The 25,366-nt window shown below is 44.8% G+C and overlaps 1 protein-coding gene across 6 annotated transcripts in view; it reads left to right on the top strand.

The window, feature by feature from the left end:
• The window catches only part of LOC138569611 (sodium channel protein type 5 subunit alpha-like), a 1,199,462-nt gene that overhangs the window by 572,598 nt on the left and 601,498 nt on the right, over positions 1 to 25,366 (top strand). For all 6 annotated transcript variants that reach the window (XM_069647738.1, XM_069647737.1, XM_069647740.1 and 3 more), the window contains exons 9-11: positions 12,514 to 12,655; positions 13,952 to 14,149; positions 15,820 to 16,002. In XM_069647738.1, coding sequence (XP_069503839.1) covers positions 12,514 to 12,655; positions 13,952 to 14,149; positions 15,820 to 16,002 — 523 coding nt within the window. The remainder of the gene's footprint in view (positions 1 to 12,513; positions 12,656 to 13,951; positions 14,150 to 15,819; positions 16,003 to 25,366) is intronic.

Genomic DNA, 25,366 nt, shown 5'->3' with positions numbered 1-25,366 from the left:
AAAAATCTTACTGAACACCAGCAGACATCTGGTAGAATGAAGTCTTGTGTGCATACCAAATCTGGAAAGATGAAGAGCCTAAAATAATGTTTATAACACAACTGGCTGAGCTGTGGATGTCAGCAGCTTAGGTGAAATGGGATTTAAAGCCACTAAAATCGAAATGTTTGAAATAAATGAGTGACCTACTTTTGAGTGTCACATAGGTTGCAACTGCTTAAATGTCATGGTTTTGAACTTAGAATCAGCGTTCTAGCTGCATGTGTCAAAATTGTAAGTTTGATTTGAATGAAGAAAAATGGGAACAAAAATGACCTTTGGCTGAAGCCTGGCTTAAAACTTGCCCAGCAACTGTATTCACAGGCCTGGCCTGCCTCCTGCTGCATCACCAAAAGGAGATTACACCTCTCTGATTGAATCAGGGGAGAAGTACCAGGGACTGCAGGAAAACAGAACAATGAACTTCCCTTTGCTCCAAGCAATTGCTAAATCAGGGGGTCGTAAATGGCTTCCTCTTGGAAGGAAATGGGAGGGGCACTGCCTCTGTGAGCCAGCTGAGCTTGGAGGAAGTGGACAAACCAGAAATTCCCCCATGTGCTTTGGAAAACCAGACCCCTCTGGGCCAGAGCATAATTTTAGATAGATGGATAATTCATAGTACATAATTGTCAAAATTATATCAATAATATCATCATTCCTGTGATTTTTCTGTGCACATTTTAAGAGGTGTTAGGACTCTGTGGTATGTTCTGGGGGGTATTAGCGGAAAATAGGGTATTACTCCAAATGTCTGTATGTTAAAAATCTGACACTTCATCATCTGATGCTCATATTCCTTACGCACATTTGTGTAAATTCTGTAAAGGTTTAGAGATTGTGTTCTGGATCAAAAGGTCAGAATTCTGTCAGAAGTGAACACAACATCTTACAAAGACAGGGATCGGATGGTTTGGCGCTACAGCAAATATGTTAACTGGACATATAATATTAGAAAAATTGTACATAGATAAATATGCATTTAAATCAAAAATAGATTTTTGTGCAAAGTGACAAGGGGAGTGTTCTTTCTGTATGCCATAAAAATGATGCTTGATGACATGGGATGACTCACAATTCAATTCCCCAGTCAGGCGACAGAGAATCCTATAGCCTATCAGGATCCTCAGAGGGTTGGGCATAGAAAGTCAGCCTTCCCACCCACTTTCAAAAGACATAAAAAGAACCATTGAAACCCAGATAGGGACTGCTCTTTCCACTTCCTTGCGAAGCACTTTGCCGGACCAGACAATATCCAGAAGGACCATAGACTCCAGATAGACTCCAGAACTTTGAAGCAGAAGGCCTACTGCAAGCTAAAAGTATTCTCAGCTGGCCTTACAATTTTGCAGACTGATTTTCCAGACTTCCAAGGGGCACATCAGAATAAAACAGCTGGGCTGTGCTGTTTGAGTCTAGCCAAGAACGTTTGCTAGAACCAGAACCAGAACCAGGCCCAGAAAGCAGAGCTGTATCCAAACCGCAGACCAGACCCAGACCAGACCGCTGTGCAGTGCCAAGAACTTTAGCCAGAACCAGAGATCCAGACCAGCAGAGTAGAGAGAACCGCAGCTAAACCTGTTGACCAGATCTGTGACGAGGCCCATTCCTTCCAAAATTAGGAGTGAGTATCCAGCCAGAGCTGTGCAAAATCAATCTCTTAGTTTAAAATAATCAAATTCAAACCATTTCCACCTATTTATAACTGCATAGATATCGTGTATCCATTCTGTGATTTCAAACCTGTGAAAGTGTCATTTGTCATTCTGAGCTTTACTTTAATTTGAGAAACTACCTCCACTAAATCGTCCGTATCCTTTGAAACATACATGCTAGGAACGAGATTTAACTTTCATTTTAAAGCTAAGAATCTAAGCTTTCCAACAAGCCTTTCTCCTTATAGTTCTTATGTAATCGCGCTCGACTGCTGAATTTCATTTTCAACCTGATCATCCCTCATGAATCATTGCTAGTGTTGACCTGAACTAATTCAAAGTAGCTGTCACCCACTCTGAATCTCCTATAGGGAATTAAAATAATTTTTAGCATATTTTCACTTCATTGCAAATTACATTAAAAGTATTTCTGCATGTTTTAAAAGCATACCGGTTGCTCCAAGCTTGCTAGGGGGGAACTAGAATTTGTATTGCGTTTGATTGTATTCCTGAAAACTGTGTGCTCTCTTTTCCATCTCTTTATATTGCATAGGGGGGGAGTCAATTGTCAAAAGAAAAAGTGATCATAATTTCTCTTGTTGAAACCATATCAGTTTATTTCTGTGCTGCATTCTTTTCCATCATTGCATTTCCTTGAAACCATAAAAGCATTCTCAGCTACCTTATCCTCCCTGTACCAACTCCTAAGTAATTAAAAAAGTGTGCTAGTGTAATATTATCCATTGTTGATCACTGTCATATTCATAAGTGTGCTATCAAATATTAATTTATTTATAAAAGTGTTATATATATTGTTTAATTTTTCAAATAAATCTTTTAATTTGCAAAACAAACCTACTTCTTGGCTCAGTGAGGTCAGGGGGATTCAAAGAGAGGGGCGTTATACAAGGGTTTATCATCCAGATCTATGAACTTGTCATCAAAATATATGAATAAGGGCTTCCCTTGGGCATCCCAGACTAGGCATTGACTTAGTTGGAGTGCTGAATTGAAGTCACTTAACACAAGCTAGCTGCCAGGAGGGACAGAGGCAATGCTTTGTGTGATGGCTTAAGCACGTGAATGTGTGGAACCACAGGGAAAAGGCAGTAGCGGAAAGGACATGAAAACCACTCGACCAGAGCCATGCCCGCGCGGCCCCTGCCAGAGGGTGTCTTCACAAGTGTGACCTGTGAGAGCTGTGTTATGCCCCCCATGAATTGTGTTTGCAATATTTCCACGTGCCGTTTAGTGTTTCACAGCTGTGGACTGAACTTTGTATATCTAGAATAGCCATGTGTACCTTGAGTAGTTAAAATGTCTGCAAATTGTGTTGGTGATGCTTCCATGTGCATTTTATTGTTTGTCAACCATGGACTATATTTTGTTCATCTAAAACAGCCTAGGAGTCCTGGGTAGTTCAAATCTACAGCTTTGGTGTTGGGTTTGCAAGCTTATCACTGCATATTTCAATTCTCATTTCCCTATACAAAGAGAGGACCATTTTCAATTAGCTATGCACACCAGCGGTGAAAACAACAACACAAGCCAAGGTGCTCCCGTCGCGTTGTTGCTCCACAAAAGTACTGCATCGAAACGCACTCAGCCCCCATGCCCTCCATATAGAGTGATGGTCACATATGTTCTCATTGTGAGCGGACTCATACTCCTGGGTTTTTCCCACTTGTTCTTCTCCCTTTGCTATCTGTACTTTTTTGCTTTTGTGGACTCCCGCCACATCGATTGAACCGTCCCATTGAAAACCCACACTGATTCCGTCACTAGGTAGCATACACACCCTTATCAAGGAATAATATGAAAAGTACAGGCATAGACCAAATGCAGAGGTTTGCTAGCGTAATGCCTTGCAGGGCGTTTTGTGTACTGAGAATTGATGAAGGATGAGACTATTCTGCAATAGGAGATTAATAGTATTTCCATAAGCAGAGCCATGGCCTTCCCGATGAAGAGCAAAGCATGCAGCCATGTACAGTCATTGGTCATTAGAGCACAGTGATAACCCAATACCTGTCACAATCCTGAATACAGTTGGCCTGCACTGAAAGATCAGCTTGTCAATGTGGAAAGAGCGATGTTCCGATCGATCCTGCTTATGCAGGTATGCCGCTAATGCCTGTGGGGTGGGTGTTCCAGAGTCAAGGGGCTAGAAGAGAGAAGGGTGATCCATCTTATTTCTTTTTATAATACGTGCTCATTCCAAGGCCAATCTCAGGTTAGGTGAAGCTTGGGAATGTTGGCTTGCACTTATAAGTGTACTGGGCCATTTCCATGGAAGGTCTTGAAGACGATCTATAGTGGTTTGGCAGGGTTCACCTATTCAGTAGGAAGTGATACAGGGAGGTAGGAGCTGTAGGTATGTGTTCCCTGAAGGCAATATGAAGGAGGGTGTGGACCACAGTGTTTTGAACTCTATGAAGTATTGATATTAGGCAAGCTGGAGCTCTGAGCTAAACGCTATTGATGTAGTGCAACATCAATATGCGAAGAGCAATATTGCCTTGTGTTCAAGGGAAATACTAGGAAAGGAAATATTTCTCCAAAAGTTTTAGGAATCCTAAAGCATATGTTACAATGAAGGTGATCTGGGGGCACCAACAAAGGTCATGGTCTGTGATTATACCCAGATATGCTACACTGGTTGAGGGGTTAAACCAGGAGACCAGGAATGAGGGCTTGCTTAACTGATGTCAGCATTTCAGTCTTCCTGGGTTTAGTAAGAAGTGGATGTGTGCCATCAAATGAGCAATTTTGCGGATGCATTCAGTGATGCTGAACAAAGGTCATGAATTGTTTCAGATTTTTTTAAATATTTAGGTTTCGTCAACATAGTTATGACAGGAGAGATTTAAAGATCTAATGAAGGCAGTTAGAGGAGAGAGATACATATTAAAACATAGGGACAAGAGAGAGGAACCCTAGAACCCCAATCAAACATTTCTGGAGGACATATAGAAATGAATCCATCATGATGCATTAGAACCCTGGGTTGGGACCGTAGTCAAGCAGGAAGCTCGGAACGCAGGCTGAATTCACTTGGATACGCCAATGTTCTGTGCTTCCCATCTGCTGCCCGTCCCTCACCCTGTACGTTATCTGCTACCCACCACGTCACCTTTAGTACCCACTCAAAAGCAAACACGGGTAATAAAGGCTACACATAACACAAACAAAACTCACTGACCTTTGTTTCTGCACACGCTGCTTCATATTCAGGGAGTCTGCTTTCAGTGCTGATTACACCATTGTAATCCACATTGAAAATGGATTCCTGTAGAAGGGGCACCACAGGAAGGAACGTATGTGAGTCTCTCTTTTTTAACTGTTGTTTAGCCTTAAGGACTCGGTGTGCTTAATCATGGGTGATAATGGCGATATAATCATTAGAGTTGATCCGACCCTGACGTTAACTGCAACACCGTCCATTTTGCTCCAGCCCTTAACTTTAGTGGCAGGCCATTACAAACAGGTTCGGCCCACTGCCACGGGCTATAGTGCCTCATTAGGACCAGTCTTTAAGAAAGGATATGATCCAGTCTATAGCCAGATCTTTAGTGCCCAGTTCTAATAGAGAGTCTTTAAGAACATTGTAGCCCACTAGTTTGAAGGCTGCTGATAAATCAGGTAGACTCAAAGCAATGGCGTCGTCTTAGTCTTCAAATAACTTGAGGTCAAACTATATTGATAACAACAGTGATTTAGTATGTTTCTGTGGTCTAAATTCCACTTGTGGCACATCTAGAAGACAGTTGATGTTCCTGCATCTCCAGATTTGCTCCAGTTTTAAGCTTTTAGAATGAGGCATAATGTATTAGGATCAAATCAGTGTAGAGATGGCCCCAATTTGCTGCACTAGTAAAAACAATACTCAACAATGGAGTACTCAGAGAGCACTTTAAAACTCAGCTTTATTCAAAACACAGACTGTGAGGAATTCGACCATCCGCACAGGGAGAGTATGCTTGTCTGGGCCTTTTTGATTTTTTAATAATGAAAAGGAATGGTGGGAGACCAACCTCCAAGGACTGTGGGGACCATTGCACACACAGTCCATATGCTTCCCGCACACAACGCATAGTCACATGTATCCCTGTCATATTCAGCTGCATTGTGACAGCCCTGGGTACATCAAAGCATCTCAAGGAGGGGGAAGGCACACCTTCCTCCAGCCATGAGCAGCCTAATTTAAATATCAAAGACTCTGTGGGTCTGCATTGCTTTTGTCCTCTGGCGGGTGACATTGCATACTAATGAGAGATAATTGAAGCAAGCGTGAAGGGGCTTGGTTGCCGGAATAGACAACACCCGTCACTAACACCACTTTGGTATGCAACGTGTCAACTTGAAGCTAGTTCCCACCCCTCTGTATGAAAGGCAGTGAAATCCATGTCTGGGTCCACTATTTACTGTAGGCAAACCCCTGCAGAGCAGACCCCTTTCAGAGGGGAGAAGTATGTGGTTTGTAAGAGACAGGAAGTCTGCTCCCAGCACAGACTTCAAGGGAACTCTGCTCTTTAATCAAGAGTCACAAAGGGCTCAGTTAACCAGAGAGACACTTTGATCTACAACAGACAGGGAGATGGGTGGGCCTTTGGTATATGTAGTCACCCCCTTGTCTGTCCTGTTGCAGAGCACTCTGGTCCTGACCTCATGCATAATAGAAGATTGTTGGTGGGGACCCAGGATTGGTTCATTACGGTGGGCTTAACCTGCACAAACACTGGGGCCTATTTGGCTTTAATAGAGGGCTGAACCCCTCACTTAGGAGATCATCTGAAGACTTCGAAAGGAGTAAGAAGAATGACTCATTTGGACCTGAGCTGAAGGTACAATCTACCTTACATCTTCCACCAGTGGACAAAGGACAAGGCTGTTGCCTGCCAACACTCACCTGAGCTTTGGGACATCTACCTTGAAAGGACACAAGCCCTGCGAAGAAGCTAGGAGGAGTGCCACACAAGCAGCATCGAGCATCCATCTTTTGAGGACATTTTCGAGACAGTTGACCCCACGAACTGCATCCAGCTGCACCGTTGACTGTTGTCACGCTGCAGTCACCAGCGCCGTCCGAGACGCCTCAACCAGCATTCCAGATCCACCAACCAGCACAGATAAAACAATTCTTGACCCTGAGCCACCGTGTAGGCCAGCCTGCAGCCGTCCGTTCAGCCTCGCTTGCCGAACTGCCTGCCGCCTCATACCCGCAGCTGTCTCCTGTCTTGAACTCTGTTGCAGGAGCTGCAAAGTGTCCTGGCACCGAATCGACGCTGTCGAGCATTAAGAACATCTCAAGCACCAGATACATTTTGGTTCTGTATCTCTGCTCCTTCTGCAAAGGCACCTAGTGACATTTACGACCCTGTGCTCCTTTGGTGCTTAAACCAAAAAACCTTGAACAGTTAATACTGATTGCTTTACTGATTACCCTCATGTCAGTATCCAGAGTGCTCCCCTTTCCTTCTTGAAAATGTCTGTCCTCTGTGTTCCTTTAAAGGGTGGGTTGTATTTTGTAGTGTGCTAGAACTGTCTGTTGTAATAATAACAAAGTAGATATTTGTATACAACCTTGACTGGACAGTCCCTTTTATCATTGGGCAATAATTGTGTTTTCGCTCTGTTGCAACTAACCAAAGATCCAAGACCTTGCAGAGATAAGCCTGCCGTTCCGTCCATGTTACCAAAATTGGACAAGGAGATTTATAATTTACTTGTGTTCCAATCTGTTCAGATCACTTCTGGTGTACTAGAGGTGTGGGGCTGATTGATGGTTTAGAAACTGATATTCATCCCTGGATCACTGGTGCCCCGGAGGTTGATTCGTCACAATAAGCAGTCACTGGCTTGGATTTCCGACCTTCGTGAGAACTCACGCCCTAATCAGTGGCCGAAGTGGGCGGGAGCATTTGGGAGTGGTGCTCCTCTACTTTTTTTTTAATTACTGTTAATTTTTACTGTTTCTATACTTTTATTTTAAAAAGAAACCATTCAGGAATGGTTTTGTTTTGAAAAAGTGTAGGAAGATGTTGAAACTTGCCCTTCAGTGCACTGCACTGAACATTCCCTTAAATAGCAGGCGCATGTGTTTGGGGTTTGTATTGTGCGTGGGAGGGGGCATGGCAATGGGGTTTGTGGGAAGCTGGGCCAAGCCAGTAAGGAACCTAGTTCCACTACTTCTTTTCGTACACTTCGACCACTGGCCTTTATATGATGTTTCCTGTTTCTGACTAGCTCCCAGTCAGACTGCTTGGTACAGCCATAGTGGCTACTAATTTGGAATATCTGGAAGATGGGTAGCTTTGCCCATGCCCACTCTGCAAGTGAGAGCCATTTCAGGGAGCAGTGGGTTGGACTGCCAGCAGGAAGCAGATAACCTGCAAGGTGGGCGCTCTGCTCTGCTGGGGGAGTTCCTGCCAGGCTGCTACCAGTGAAATCCCGGCAGCTCGGTGCCAGAGTCAGCCACATATCCTGGTATGGGATTCTGGATCTATTCATCCATTGCATGCAGAGTTGGTACAGTTATCTCATTGTATCCTCCGCATTCATTTTCACATTGTTGTTTGGAATGGCGAGGACATCTGTTTTATGGTGGTGTTTACTCGGGTAGGCTGTGAAGGCGGTAGCACTGCTTTTTGAAGAAGCCATATTGATTGCTGGGTTTATGCTGGACACTTTGTTTACACCTGCTGGAATGTGTCCTCTCTACAGTGATTGATTGTGGTCACAGTGACTTGCTGGGCGCCTGATCTGTGTCTGACAGGCTAAATTTGTTATGTCAGAGCTTATCCAGCATGTATTACGTTCTGCTTATTATATAGGAGTGTTTCTGTGCTGCAGGCATCAATCCAAAGAACAAAGGCGTGCTCAGCACAGCAGAAGCACCAGCCAACTATCTAGCATTGAAATCAAGACCAGGAGTCATACTAATAGAAGGCGACCCTTGCACAGTGCACCTAAACAGTGAGACATTGAGGCTTTCTTGGTTTTACAGCCTGAAAGCAATTAGTAAGCTTTGTGACTTTACATGCACAGATTTCTAAATATGCTCCCCTTACTTATGCCTTCATTCATGTATTAATTAGTATGTTTTAGCATGGTTGCTTCAATGCGCTCTGCCAACCAAAGCATGATGGCACAGATTGGTGCCGTCCTTCTCCCCAGTAATATCAGTGAAGATGCGGGTAATCGCTTGGCATGGTCGGATGGGGTAAGTCAGTTGGTTTGTTTTGGTGGGTGCATCATCCGGGAAAGGTGCATTTGAACCTGGGCACTTGGGGGGCAGTCCCCCACTGGGAGGATGAAGGACTCCCGTCACCATACTACTAGCAGCGGAATGCCTCTTTTCAAAGGGAAGGTTGGGGGTATTTTCTACATCTTTGGAAGAATCGGGATGACTTTCAAAACTAAATCATCAAAGATTGACCCCATCACTCTCAGGTACTTATATGCCTCCTGACCGTTAAACTGTTTATATTATTATTATTATTATTATTATTATTATTATTATTATTATTATTATTATTATTATTATTTTATGATAGTATTTATTGAGCGCGGACCTGGCTACAACAATTCAGATGCATAACGGAGCACTTTTCAGGGGTAGACAATAGTAGATGTATAACAGAGTTTTTCAGAGATAACAACAGAACAGATACAGCGGGGGTAGCATACAGAGGGGCACAGAGGAGGGGTAAAGCTGAACCGGGTGGCGGGGAGGAGCGGGATGGGCGCCATCTAGTGAGTCAGGTGACGCGAGGGACAGTGTGATTGCCTAGGTGTTGAGGCTGAGAGATTCTTTGAAGAGGTGGGTCTTGAGTTCTTTTATGAATTGTAGGAGCGTGGGGGCCAGTCTGATGCCGACGGGGAGGAGGTTCCATGGTCTTGGGGCATAGTTGCAAACACTGATCCGAAAAGAAGCTGCTCACAAGCTCATTACAAAATCTGTTGGAAGGAGCAGATCCAAGACCGCCTCCATGGTCCTCATTCCTTCCAAGGGATTTGTATTATTCTTTCTCCTGGGATGGATAGCTGTACTGGAATCTTGGGAGTTTCTGGGACCCAGTGACATTACCCACCTCAGAAAAAAAAAGCGCATTGATCAGTGCTTTCATGGCAATAATCAGTAATGAGAGCTGCCGTGATCCAACATGGTGGCTTCAATTACGCACAATCACTTTAGATTCCACCTGCTCTTTGGACATGCGAAAGAGCAGGTAGACGTCATAGGGAACCAACTGCACCAGAATGTGATGTGGGCAGAGACACTGGCAGATTCCGAGCACAGAGTGGAAATCACGCAGAGTTGATTTCCCGCTGCATTCCCCGCTCTAAGGATCCGCCCCAAAATGTCCTGAGGTAGGGAAACATGTGGAGTGCTTGTTTCTATGTGTTTCACACCTCTCTAACCATTTTAGGTCCTATTGAAAGTGGGCATGACACTATTCTACCACCCCCTTTATTCATTGTAAACCTTCCTGGGGTGATCAAAGTGGCGGGGAGCACACGGTCTGGGTGTGGCACGCTAAGTTGCTCTTTGTTCCACTTCCTTTTGAGCAATGTTGCACATTCTTTGGGGTAAAGGGCCTTGCATGTCTGGGTTCCAATTGAAGTCCAGTGGCACCTCCAGGGCTGATTTTGTAAAATAAACAGAAGTTTTCTGCTGTGTTTAGAATCAGGAGACGCACAATGCAGAAGGCGGACATGCTGCACTTAACTGCTCCCTAGAGCAGGAATATACATGTCTGGGGAGAAAATGTGTGTATTATTCTCATTACTTTTCAATGACTCAGCACTCGCTCCACTCTGGATCGGGTGCAAGAGTTCCTTCGTTTGAAAGATGGTAGACTTGTCCCTGTTGCCTTTCATGCGAGTGGCCTTTGCATGCACCCTTTGCTTGATGCCTTCTGTCCTGGGTTCTTGTTACCTTCTGCTTTGCACAAGTTATCTTTGCATGCTCGCACTTTGGAAGAAGGTTGGTGTGCAGGATGATAGGAGGAGCAATGCTAGGGGGCAAGGATCCCTCTTCCAGAATGGAGCGCTCTCATTACCCCTCTGCCGCCCGGGGTGCAGATGAGGGAAATGGAAAAGAGACTAGATGCCACACTACTATTTATCATGAAAGTAATATGAAGTATCACTATTATCACCATGCAAAGGTGACTTATATTCTCATGACAATAAATAATACGAAAATCATTGAAGAATTTGGTAACTTTCAAAACAATATTTCAATAGTCTTTAAGGGGTGAGTCGCCACAAGAGTGCCTGGACATTTCTTCGGTCCTTGAAACCTTAAAACAGACCATATTTGAGATCAGCAGCAACCATGGACCAGAACAGGCAGACAGGCGGGCCTTGTATAGTTTTGAATAGTCTACTTTTATGTATAAGGGTGCATATGTGTCACCTAATGCTGTTTTACTTTAATATTTCTTCATTGCATTGGAGGCATTTTGGCCATGGTCAACCTTTTGTTTTGGTATATCACTAGCGTATTGCCGACTGGTCACTTCTGGCTGCTCAGAGACACTGTTAGCAACCTGGCATGAAGCAAGGTTACGACACGCACCTCATGCAGACTGAACAGCAGTGAGAAAATGGCTCTGGGCCATGAGGGCCAGAAATACCTTGTCATCACGGTCGGACTGGGGAATAACATTGGCTCAGGGACCAATGAAAAAGTGGCCCACAGTTACACATTGCACTTCGCTCCTTTTGTGATTTGGGTAGTACACCAGGGGGAGTTTTTTGGGAAAAATATGTGGCAAATTGAGCATTTTCAAGAATATTAGTTTTTTAACACTCTGAAAATGATCAGCTGCATGGTGACCTAACTCATCAATCTGGCCACCCTTTGCCATAAACTAGCCCACTTTGACCAACAAAAACTGGCCCACACTACCATTACAGGTCTGCAATTCGAGCATTGCCCTATTTCCCTGTAGACCAGTCCGAGCCTTCCTGTTATCAAAGTGGAATGTCCAAAGGCATAGACAGGGCCACCCAAATTCTGTAAATACCCACTCAGCAGCGCTGTGTGGGCATTTACAGATAGAAATGTCACTGCAGTGGGCCCAACTACGATAGCTTCCGGCCCCACTTGTTAGACTATCCTGGCTACGCCTCTGGGAATGTCTTGGTGACAGGGAGGACACCCCCAGATGCGGCCGACCTGCATTCTGGATTTCTCTAAACCCGCTCTCCCTTCAACCACCACTCTCCTGCCAGAATACTTTGAGGTGTCTGATCGTGGAAACCGGACACTACTCCAATGAACGACCCGCTAGGCTTGGTCCTCTGGTAAGTCCACCTCTCATCCACTCTCCCTATCACACCACGAGCTGCACTTGGCCACTTCAGGGTGAACACTGCGCCATCAGGGCCTGCAGCAGTTTACTGGTTGTCCGCATTTCATGTGGTGCTTAACTAGCGCAAGCAATCATATTTTATAACAGACATGACTTCCAACAGTCACTCCAGGAAGACAATATGTAGAGCTGAGCTGCCAATGAAGTGTTTGGATGGCACACAACAGATAAGCTGAACGAGGGCTGCAGGAATCAATAGTTGTAGCCAAATTGCAGAGATCTAGTCGCACCAGCATATTTTATCCTAACACTCTCCTGCATTCTTTTACCCTCCCTCTCCACCAAACTCACCAGTTCCAGATCAAACACAGAATAACACTCATGCAGCTGTATTTCTCCGTTGATTTGTTTACTTTTTGTGACATGTTGCTTTTGTTGATGTGTAGAAAATGCACGGTTACCAGAGCCTGAAACATTTTCCTTCTTTCTCTCATCAGTCAATGTCCCTCTACGTATGTGTGCATCAAGACCGGGGGGAACCCAAACTATGGCTACACAAGTTTCGACACTTTTGGCTGGGCCTTTCTGGCTCTCTTCCGCCTGATGACGCAAGACTACTGGGAGAACCTCTATCAGCAGGTACCATTTCCAGAAGGCAGAGCCCAGCACCCTAAATAAGCATCCCACCACCAAGCCTAACGCCTCCTCCATCACCCCCGTAGATGCTCTTGATGCATATCACAACACAGAGAACGCACTGACGCATGTCTCGTGTAGACAGTGCTTAATTTGTGGGGGTGTTTTCCAGGGCTCAGCCCTGGCACTTATTTGTGAGCCAAGGAACCTATTGTCTCAGACTCACTTTAATTATGAAGTGGTGATAGTCAATGCATCAATCAACCCCAATGAGCAGTTGCGAGCTGTAGCGTAACCCTAAATATGCCCGACACTTGGGGGAGCAGCTATGGGTGGTGGCAGCAGTGGAGCCCACCCGCAGTGTCACAGGAGTGCTAAAAAATATTTGGTCCCTCGCACTATTTTTTCTTCTTACAAATTAAGCCCTGTGTGCCGGGCATACAAAATCCAAGTCGCAGAAGCCTTGAGGAAGGGAGGTTTCAGGCAACCACCACATGCCAACCCCCGCTACCATCTACACATTGAGTAAGAAAGCAAGAGGCTCATCACCTATTAAATCATTCAACAGGAACCCTGGCACTGTAGGTCCGCCACGTGCAGCGCATGCTGTGCGTGTGCAAGGACCCACCTAGGCAACTTTGTTGAATGGTGACCAAATAAAACACCAAATGGGTTTGAAGAGCCGGCCTCCCTATCCCGGAGAGAGGGTCTTTGAATGCTCTTGGAGCACAGAAATATAATTAGTAATAGGAGTAGAGAAACACAGTTATTAAGCACAAATTGGCGGCAAAACCACTTCTGTGGTGCTATACAATTACAAGTACAAAAACGAATTAAAACATACTCAGTATCAATTCAGAGAAAAAGACACAAAGTGATCATATTATATCATTTTTAAAAACACACATACAGACAAAATACAAATTTAAAAGGCAAACCTTGAAAGAGCACACTTACATAATAGACACCTCTGGAAACCTGCGACCTGCAAGGCCTGATTTGCCTCTTGAAAAAACACAAGGGAATACAGCTCTTTACAATAATTGTATGTAATGTTTTGTGACTAGTCTGATGATCGAAAGACTTAGTGGGCGGGTGGGAGTGAAATGATGGTGCAGTACATGGCGTGCAAAGTACTTGGTTGCCAACACTGCAGTGTTGGCGATGCTGGCATGACTTGACCCAATCGCCTGGATGCTGGCTGGCTAGAGGGATAGGGTCACTTCCAGCATTCCAAGGGTGTAATGATCCCGCATGGTGTGACAGCATGTAATGACAGCCATTCTGCTTACTCTCCAGACAATCCGAGCGGCGGGGAAGACCTACATGATCTTTTTTGTCATTGTCATCTTCCTGGGCTCCTTCTACTTGGTGAACCTAATCCTGGCCGTGGTGGCCATGTCCTACGAAGAGCAAAACCAGGCCACCATCGCCGAAGCAGAAGCCAAGGAGAAAAAGTTTCAGGAAACCATGGAGCAGCTTAAGAAGGAACAGGAGGTCTGTATAGGCGACCGCCCCCGGGATATGCGTAAGAGGCACCATTCATGGCAGTGTTTAATGAATATAAAGGTGCACCAGTGCCAACGTGGCAGGTGGCACGGGGCCCATCTTACATATTTAATGAGGTCCTGGTGAGCCTATTTAACTGCAACAAGCCGAGAACCAGCATTGTGCCAGGCTCTGCCTCATATAGGTTAGTTGGCCATGCTTTGAGGCCATACCATTGGGAAAAGGCGCTGGCCAAAAGAAAAATTACATTGCATGATACTTTTAATGGGTTGAAAGTTTCTTGCAAGGTATAGCGCACACCCATAAATAAATAAATATTGCTTACCATGATATGTATCAGTGGGAATGAAGAATGCCCCAGCTAATGTTGTCTATCAAACACTATGAGCAATGTCCCTTAAATCTGACATTTTCTCAAATATATTTCCCACTAACAAGGCAGGGCCTCCATGCCCATGGTGTGTGTGTGTGTGAGGATATGCTCTGGTCTTTTCATATACTGGCACTGGTGGGGGAGTCCCACATACTAAAAAGTAAATACCAACTCGCATATATATTGGAGAACCAGGATGCATGCTGGTCTACAGATAGCAAAGGGTCAGCAACCTGCGGCGTTCCAGATATTTTGCACTACGACTCCCATGATCCTTCAGCGTTGACTATGCTGGCTCAGGCTGGTGGGATTTGTAGACCAAAGAGTCCTGGAATACAAAGATTGCAGACCCTGCTCTACACCCTGAGCGCCCTTAAGGGATGAATTGGATTGCTTTTGTTTGATGCTTTGATAAAACTCAAGTTTACTGCATTTGCTGCACAATTCCTTTGGTTCACCGGCATCCACATTTTTGCAAGTAATAGATGCATAACCACTTCACAGTAGTGTGACAATTGGACAAATATATGTTGTAGCCAGGTAGGGACTACTTTGGTCTCGGTCAGTGATTGATAGAGCAAAAAGTGAGCCTGTTCAGCATTTACTGTGTCTACCTCTCTTCTGCGATAAGTGCCACAGTGAGAGAAGCAAGGCAGCCCTCAATCACTTTGCCCAACCTGTCTGACAGATGCCTTTAGCCAAAGCATTTATAGAATGCCATTAACCTTATCATCCATTCATTCGTCATATGAGGAGATGATATGTTGAGATATGTAGCTAAGGGCTCTCTAGGTGTTTTGGAATGCACCTCCCAAGAGTCCTCATCACTGACTGAGCTGGGCTGATGGGAGTTGAAGCTATAGGATCCCGCTAGGTGTTGAGTTATGGAGTGCTCTGAAAGGCTTCCTCAGCGGCTAGCGTTGGGTTCAAGGGTTCCAAATGGCCTATAATGCCATTGAGCAGTGAGGTGCCGTTGAGCAAGAGAAGCGAAAAATAGGCTGGTGCTAGTGGGCTTGGTATCCAGAGAATGGTTTCCCAATTTTAGGCTCTGCCTTTGTTCCCTTCTAACAGAAGAAGAAATGCAGATTACAGAAAGGACATTTTGCAGTGCTTACTTTGTCTCGGTCTGTCGTGTAGGGCTCCATCGAGGTGCAGGTTGGAGGGGTTGCCGGGATCGCATGACAGTCTTGGAAATTTTCATTGGGCGGATATGCATATAGTTCATAAATTGGCATTATCTTATGGATGTCAGAGGTCACCAGTGGCCACTGTTTTCTCTTATTAGGCAATGGCTGCGAAAGGCGATGACACATTGTCGCACAGCTCACGTGAAATGTCACCAATGAGCTCCAAAACGGCCAAAGAGCGAAGGAGCAGGAGGAAGAAGAAGAAATCCTCAGAGATGGACGAGTTCAGCGGAGACCATAAATTCCCAAAGTCTGGCTCCGATGAAAGTCTCAGGAAAATGGTAACTATTTGTCCTTCCATATCCCAATGTGTAGGCAGCAAGTATTCCCTGTGATGATCTACCATATCCCCATGTGTAGGTAGCAAGTATTCCATGTGCTGATTTTCCATATCCCCGTGTGTAGGTAGCAGTTATTCCATGTGCTGATCTTCCATATCCCCATGTGTAGGTAGCAAGTATTCCATGTGCTGATCTTCCATATCCCCATGTGTAGGTAGCAAGTATTCCATGTGCTGATCTTCCATATCCCCATGTGTAGGTAGCGTGTATTCCATTTGCAGTGCTGATCTCATATCCCCATGTGTAGGTAGCGTGCATTCCATGTGCAGTGCTGATCTCATATCCCCATGTGTAGGTAGCAAGCATTCCATGTGCAGTGCTGATCTCATATCCCCATGTGTAGGTAGCGTGTATTCCATGTGCAGTGCTGATCTCATATCCCCATGTGTAGGTAGCGTGTATTCCATGTCCAGTGCTGATCTCATATCCCCATGTGTGGGTAGCAAGTATTCCATGTGCAGTGCTGATCTCATATCCCCGTGTGTAGGTAGCGTGTATTCCATGTGCAGTGCTGATCTCATATTCCCATGTGTAGGTAGCGTGTATTCCATGTGCAGTGCTGATCTCAAATCCCCATTTGTAGGTAGCGTGTATTCCATGTGCAGTGCTGATCTCATATCCCCATGTGTGGGTAGCAAGTATTCCATGTGCAGTGCTGATCTCATATCCCCATGTGTAGATAGCGTGCATTCCATGTGCAGTGCTGATCTCATATCCCCATGTGTGGGTAGCAAGTATTCCATATGCAGTGCTGATCTCATATCCCCATGTGTGGGTAGCACGTATTCCATGTGCAGTGCTGATCTCATATCCCCATGTGTGGGTATAAGTATTCCATGTGCAGTGCTGATCTCATATCCCCATGTGTAGGTAGCGTGTATTCCATGTGCAGTGCTGATCTCATATCCCCATGTGTGGGTAGCAAGTATTCCATGTGTAGTGCTGATCTCATATCCCCATGTGTAGGTAGCGTGTATTCCATGTGCAGTGCTGATCTCATATCCCCATGTGTAGGTAGCGTGTATTCCATGTGCAGTGCTGATCTCATATCCCCATGTGTGGGTAGCGTGTATTCCATGTGCAGTGCTGATCTCATATCCCCATGTGTACGTAGCATGTATTCCATGTGCAGTGCTGATCTCATATCCCCGTGTGTAGGTAGCGTGTATTCCATGTGCAGTGCTGATCTCATATCCCCATGTGTAGGTAGCGTGTATTCCATGTGCAGTGCTGATCTCATATCCCCATGTGTGGGTAGCGTGTATTCCATGTGCAGTGCTGATCTCATATCCCCATGTGTGGGTAGCGTGTATTCCATGTGCAGTGCTGATCTCATATCCCCATGTGTGGGTAGCAAGTATTCCATGTGCAGTGCTGATCTCATATCCCCATGTGTGGGTAGCGTGTATTCCATGTGCAGTGCTGATCTCATATCCCCATGTGTGGGTAGCGTGTATTCCATGTGCAGTGCTGATCTCATATCCCCATGTGTGGGTAGCGTGTATTCCATGTGCAGTGCTGACCTCATATCCCCATGTGTGGGTAGCGTGTATTCCATGTGCAGTGCTGATCTCATATCCCCATGTGTGGGTAGCAAGTATTCCATGTGCAGTGCTGATCTCATATCCCCATGTGCATGTAGCATGTATTCCATGTGCAGTGCTGATCTCATATCCCCATGTGTGGGTAGCAAGTATTCCATGTGCAGTGCTGATCTCATATCCCCATGTGTGGGTAGCAAGTATTCCATGTGCAGTGCTGATCTCATATCCCTGTGTGTAGGTAGCAGAGCAGTGCTGATCTCCGGATAATGTCAATTATCCAGGAGGGTCTCAGTTATTCTTTCTCCCTTTTTTTAGAAGGGCTTTAGAAAGCAAGATGTTTAGTTTAATAAGGCTGTTTATTCTTAAAATGTGGACGCATTTACCATGAAACAAGTTCTCTCTTAACATGAAACTAAACTATTGATGTCAACAAGTGATGTTTGAATTTTTATTCTGTAATGCAAAAAAAGTACCTTATATTGGAATGCCCTAGCCCTGCAGTTAGGAAAGTAAGAATAAAGGCGTAACATGCTACACACAAGCGGCTACTCATGGGACGCAGCTGATCAGAGCACCCCTAAAGCATCCCCCCCTTCTGCAATCTTGTCTAAACCCAGGGCTTCAATTCTGCAGGACATGATGTGGGAATCACGACACAGTAGAGCAAAGGTCAAGACCCCGAGAGAAATAAAGGTCACGACAAAGTGAATTCTAAACGTTACTACTGTATTACTTAAAGGCATGGTCTAGTAAACATTTTTATTGTCCCAACAGGTCGGCCATGTTTTTTTAAGCCTAAGTGGCTCGATTTTAGAAAACTTTCCTATGGACCTTACCCGAGTTTTCGTCCATTAAACGCACGCGAAAACAAGCACCAGGGAGCCGCCATTTGCTGATAATCCTATCTTTTCCCCGATCGCCCTGGCTGACCTGCTTTTGCGGCACTAAATCAATTCCCCCGCCCCTGAGCCTGTCATCAGCAGACTCGTACCGCCCATTTCCCAACGCCAAAGCAAGTCTTGTGTCAACATTCGCTGCGCTTCAGCTAATGACGTGTCGCCATGGAAATGGCAGGACGCCTCTCTCCTCAATAAGTATAAACAGACCGTTTCACAACACACAGCAGCGAATTTTCGATTCCATTCCTCTCTCTGTGTTACTTTGAGTATTCTGTGACTCGTTTCAGTGCTCTGGTCAGCTACCTTCGCCGCTTGTAGCCCGTGTGAACAGATATCAGTACCACCGCTATAAATTATTTTAGTTTGTTTAACACACAATGGCTACAATAATGCCCTACATGTACGAGCCCGAGTATACCGAGGAGGAACTACTGGAAAGGGAAGCACGCGAAATCGATGGGGATTCGGACGGCAGTTGCCAGGACGATTCAACAGATGAAGAGCCTGGGCCTAGTTGAATGGACGGCGTCTCCACCTGGTGCACATGCAATCGGTGCGAGCTAATGCCAACTGAGGACGAGAACTGCTGCTGCCGAGAAAACTCGGGATGCCTGGCCTACATTTCGGAAGGCGAGCCACGACCGCAATGCATCACCGAGCTGCCAGACTTCAGGGCAGCCTGCCTCACACGGGCCGTGTTGAGAATAATGATGGTGCTTATGCACGAACTTCGAGCAACTGTTCGTCCTCGTAATCCGAGTAACGAGTAAGTATACTCTGCTTGTCATGCCACTCCTATTTCATGTTCTTCTACTATATCCAAAATTACATCTACATATCATTGTAACGCATGTAAGTCATTCAATAGTGTGCATTGTCTAGATAGCATTTGTCCGTGTAAAATGCCATTAGTTACAAGAATTGTCATTGACAACAAACGTTTATTAAACTTATCTGGGTCATTTAAAAACAGTTTGTTTCATTCCTTTTCACAGGTGGTACAGGCTGGTGGCCTATCGTTCCTTTACATGGTGGCTTCAAGGGAGGCTTGGACACCGCGTTCGAAGAGTGATACCCGCCTGTGCCGTTCGTGCCATTAGAGAAACGTTCCAGAGTGACAGCGGTCAGTACAGGGGATTTTCTCTCGCTGTGCTGCAACCTGACCTGTATAATCTTTAAAGTCTTGTATTTTTGTGTCATGAAAATAAGATACAAAATAAAACACCACATATATTTTAACAACGTTTGTCTCGATTTTTTAAATGAATCAAGTGTGTCTCCATTCAAGGATGGACGTCAGACACCTGTGCAGGGTGGTCACTATCTATCTAAGCTGACATAACATATTCTCGATAATGCATGCACTAAATAACACTTGTTCAAAGTCTTTCAGTAGGTTATGTCTCTATAAAAGTCACACATATATCTATACTAACAATTACCATTGGATTATACAGGCCCTAGGGTCTTGGCCACTATAATACACCGGTTGAAGTGTGGGTCTGTGCTCACAAGAATCTCCGGTATGTGGCATTTGTTATTGATAAGCAACGATATACTATCATTGATATAAAGGCGATATACTGTATATTGATATAAAGGCGGTTCGCACCGGTGGATGCGCGCTGGCATGGGGGGCTGTGACGGGCGCGAAAGGCCAAGGTGCCAAACTACATGTACACTTCAAAAGGTGTCCCACGCCAAGGGGCCATCGGTCACATGGCCTCCTCAGACCCCGTGTCTCCAGACAGGCCTCCCCTGAGGCAGGCCGCCCCCCTGCAATCCACACAAGTGTGTCTCCATTCAGCAGTCTTCCTGTGCCTTATCTGCACGCCCCAGGGCCATCCATCCCACCCCCCTCTATCAAAGGCGGTTCACACCCGGGGATGAGCGCTGGCATGGGGGGCTGTCCGGGGCGCGAAAAGCCAAGGTGCCAAACTGCATGTACACTTCAAAAGGTGTCCCACGCCAAGGGGCCATCGGTCACATGGCCTCCTCAGACCCCGTGTCTCCAGGCAGGCCTCCCCTGAGGCAGGCCACCCCCCTGCCATCCACATAAGTGTGTCTCCATTCAGCAGTCTTCCTGTGCCTTATCTGCACGCCCCAGGGCCATCCATCCCACCCCCCCTCTATCAAAGGCGGTTCACACCCGGGGATGAGCGCTGGCATGGGGGGCTGTCCGGGGCGCGAAAGGCCAAGGTGCCAAACTGCATGTACACTTCAAAAGGTCTCCCACGCCAAGGGGCCATCGGTCACATGGCCTCCTCAGACCCCGTGTCTCCAGGCAGGCCTCCCATGAGGCAGGCCGCCTCCCTAATACCACGACATACATACGTCATTCATTCACAAACACACCCCAGTTTCTAATACTTTAAAAACCACTCGATATGTCTCATGAGAACATCTTTGTGCTTTGCAAGTCAACTCTTGAACGTGCTACCTGGGAACCACTGAGATCTATGCTAATCTGCTTGTCGTCGTGCTATCCGTGAACTCTGTGACCGACTGCTTCGAGCATACCCATCAGTACGCTACCTGTGGCCATCCACCTACTCTCCCGCAACATACTGCTCTGCTTGCTGAACCCAACTGTTTGTTGGTCAAGGTAAGGCCATGTATCCTGGTTATATTTCGCAGATTTTTACATTTCTATCTATTTTCCAGTAGAGTACAAAATAGTGCTAAATTCATTGGTCTCATTGGTATTGACTTCAGTTTCCATTGCTATGCTATCAATAGATCTATTTATTTTCATCTGTGACTATTGTGATTGAATTGCATCCTTCGGGGGTCTAGTCAATAATGTTAGCATGTTTCCTTCTCGTGCAAGACAGAACATCCAAGGGACGAGTCACATGTTCAGATTTCAGTCACATCAATTATACATTTCTGCAACTTATGCAAATACTAAGCAGCACATAATGAACTGGTATAGTTCCTGTGACCAAAACAAACCTTGCATTGATCATTGTATGATTCATTTACTTTTGTATCAAATTTTTACTCTTGAAGATTGTATAATAATGTCGATATTTACTTTTCAGATTCATCAACAATGCCTGCCTGATCGATTAGCGGTTGCCCTTCGAAGACCCATGCGAAATCTGAAGGAACTACAATGCATGTATTCCCGAAAACTGTTGATCGAATAAGAGAATGGGTCAGACATTGCAGATATCCACTGGATGAGCTGGAAAGTAGAGTCCAACAAGTCTTAGAGGACAAGAGGGGTGATCGATACCGCATCTGCAGCCGGCACTTTTCCTTGGACATGTACACAACTTCTTGGGTAACAAAGAAGAATAAACGGCGAACGACACGGAAATTTCGCGAAAACGCTATTCCCACTCTATTCGTCCACATTCCGCCACCGGTGAGTCAAGTGTCCGGATTTAGCTTTAGGCCTTGCGGTAGTGTGTAGCCGAATGGATTAATAGATATTGTAGGTGTTCTATCCCTTGTAATAATTTCGATATTGATATGAGTGTATACTTTTTTGAATAATGACATTTATCAATATATCCTTTTTCGATTTCATAACCCACAAACGCAATGTATATATATATGGGGACAGGGAACTGTGCTGTATTGAGCATTTTTCAAGTATTCTTTCGGCTTACATGGCTATTTTTAATATTGGCATTTCATTATCAATCATTAATTGACCTTTACAACTTCTTGACTATCCCTTGAATCTGAAGCAAGAACATTCTACATCCTTGAAGTGGTCGCAGTTATCAACCACTTCTAGCGCGTATCAGGTAATCTTACTAGGCTAATCCGCTACAGACTTGTTTTATGCATGTCAAGTAATAGTTTTATTCTATTGTGTAATTATTTTACAGAATGTTTGGTTACTGCTTTCCAATTAATATACACCTTAGTTATCGTCCACTGGTGTTTGTTTTCAGTTATAATTAGTGTTATCCATACTAATGCAAGTACTGTCTTTCAGGGAGATGCTGAAGCATCCGTCACATCTACAACGTTTCTAGATGTTCCTCACCAGCAGGAGGTATGGATACTGACAGCTCCATCGAGCGTCATCATCAGAGCTGGAATTCTTGTCGTTTGATTGGTGTATTTTATGTTTTCGCAATTGTAATCCTCACTAATGCAAGTACTATGTTTCAGGCAGTTGATGGAGCATCAACCCCTGCACTTGATGCAGAGCCTGACATTCAAGTTTACGAATCGGCGCAACATCTTTCGGAAGTGCGCACTACATTTGCAACATCCATAGATATTCTTCAGCAGCACGAGGTATGGATAATGACAGCTCCATCATGCGTGATCGTATAATGTGATTCCATTTGCTATACTTTCTTCCCTATTAACGCAAGTGCTGTGTTTCAGGGAGACGATGGAGCTTCCACCACAATCACAACATCTCATATAGATGATGCAGATGTAAAGGAATCGTTGAAATAAGTCGATGAAATGTGATCATATTTGGATTTTCCTTCATTCTTTTGGACAATGCATCTTTCGTGGTTATCTCTTTATATGTACCTGTGCGTTCGACCCCAAGTGTGTGTTATGTTTCCAATATTGAAAACCATACTAATCCAAGTGCTGTGTTTCAGGGAGACGACGGAGCTTCCACCACAATCACAACATCTCATTTAGATGATGCAGATGTAAAGGAATCGTTGAAATAAGTCGATGAAATGTGATCATATTTGGATTTTCCTTCATTCTTTTGGACAATGCATCATTTGCGGTTATCTCTTTATATGTACCTGTGCCGTCGACACCAAGTGTGTGTTGTGTTTCCAATATTGAAAAGCATACTAATGCGAGTACTGTGTTTCAGGGAGATGCGGATGCCTCCTCTCCAATACAACCATTCATGGCAGTCCATGCAGAGCCAGAGGTATGGATACTGACAGTTCCATCGAAATAGATCATCACTGGTCGAATACTTGTCCTTTGATTGTTGCACACAATGTTTAAATCGTATTTGGCTATTGAGATGTACCTGTGTGTTCGTCCTCACGTGTGTTTTATGCTAACAATATTTTGATACATAGTAATGAAAGTACTATGTTTCAGGGAGACGATGGAGCCTCATTCCGTGCTGTCTATGCGGATACAGAAAATATAGTCCTTGCAGCGCAAGAGGAAGGGAGGACATGCGGAAACGAATCGGAGCTACAGCGTGCAGATGTTGAAGGTCGAGTCAAAAAAGTTGCAAAGAAAAAAAAACAAAAAAAGGTTAGTTACAAACAGTTCATAACTTAAAAAAAAAATTGTGGTGGGGACTATTTTATGTTTTTTCCAGTCAATTCTACTACACTCCATCTTGTGTTTAAACTGAACATCCCTTTTCCAATCTCTCCTCCAGTTACCCGTGGGTGTCAGAACTATACACACACAGACAGGGAAGCGAATGAGAGATGTGGCTTGCTAGACCGTGTACACTATGGAGGAACTATTAATTGAGGCGAGGCGTGTTCAGGCTCGAGATGCTCATGTCCAATGGCCAGAACATGAATTAACTGTGTTTGGAGACTACAGCAAAGTTGCATTGGACCATAGCTACAGTGCGACCGGACCACCACAAGAAGATGTTATTGAATGTATTGAAGATAGCTCTGAAGTAGTTGCAGATCAATTTACACAATCTACACCCGCCAAAAATTTGCCACCAAAAAACCTGTCGACATTGTTGTGTTCTCCCATCAATGTTGAAGTAAAAGATGTCGAAATGACAGAGAATGAACCAGCCGCAGCATCCATAGACGCATCAGAACTTGATATCAGCGATATTACTTTCCAATGTGTTGAAATCTCCACAACGTCAAAGGCCGAAACAACGTTGACGGAGGATGACAGTCTAATGAAAGAGAGCAAATACATTGTATTCGACAGTTGTTTGATGGAAATTATAAGTATGCTGAAATGTGTGCGTTCCATTAGAGGGAATGTATGTGGGAAGCCATTGATTAATGTGACTCGTCAAATAAAAGGCAGTAACGTCAAAATAAATGCCGCCTGTAGATTAAATCATAGGTTCTCATGGTCTGCACAACCAATGCTGGGGAAAATGCCAGCAGGCAATCTACTGTGTGCAGCTGCATCACTTTTTAGTGGCTCCAGTTTTAGAAAGTTAGAGGCTTTCTTTCATTTTGTGGGACTCCATTTCATTTCTAAATCGCTGTACTACACATACCAACGTGATTATCTGTTTCCGGCCATTAGCGATGCTTGGAAAATTGAACAATTGTCTCTAGCAAGTACATTCGAAGGCAAACGATTCAGGCTAGCCAGCGATGGACAGTGCGATAGCCCTGGATTTTCTGCCAAGTACTGCACCTACCACTTTCAGGACATGGATAGTAAGAAAATTGTGAGTTCGGTGGTCGTGCAGGTAACACAATGTACATTCTCAGTGGCCATGGAGAAACTGGGATTTATAAAATCAGTGGAACATCTACAATCGAGGGGGATGCACATCAACCTCATAGCCACGGATAGACACGTTTCAATTGCCAAGACAATGAGAGAGCAGTTCCCACATATTAAACATCAATTTGACGTATGGCATCTTGCTAAATCAATCAATAAGAAAATCTCGGCTGCAGGGAAAAAAAGGTTTTGAAAGTATTTTGCAGTGGTCACATTCTATCACCAACCATCTTTGGTGGAGCTCAAAAACTTGTGAGGGGTCAGTGGAAATACTACTTGAAAAATGGCGGTCACTGATGCACCACTGTACCAACGTTCACCGCTGGACAGCAAATGAACATTTCCACCAATGTGAACATGGCCCTTTGTCCCCAGAGGAGGCACGGAAGAAGAAGTGGTTGATTCCATCTTCACCGACACACAAAGCCATTGAGAAGATTGTTTTCGACA

The sequence above is a fragment of the Ambystoma mexicanum genome, chromosome 2q (assembly GCF_040938575.1).
Source record: "Ambystoma mexicanum isolate Mex_15411 chromosome 2q, UKY_AmexF1_1, whole genome shotgun sequence".
Classification (NCBI taxonomy): domain Eukaryota; kingdom Metazoa; phylum Chordata; class Amphibia; order Caudata; family Ambystomatidae; genus Ambystoma; species Ambystoma mexicanum.
The sequence above is the reverse complement of the archived record's forward strand: the minus strand, read 5'-3'. Positions and strand labels throughout refer to the sequence as shown.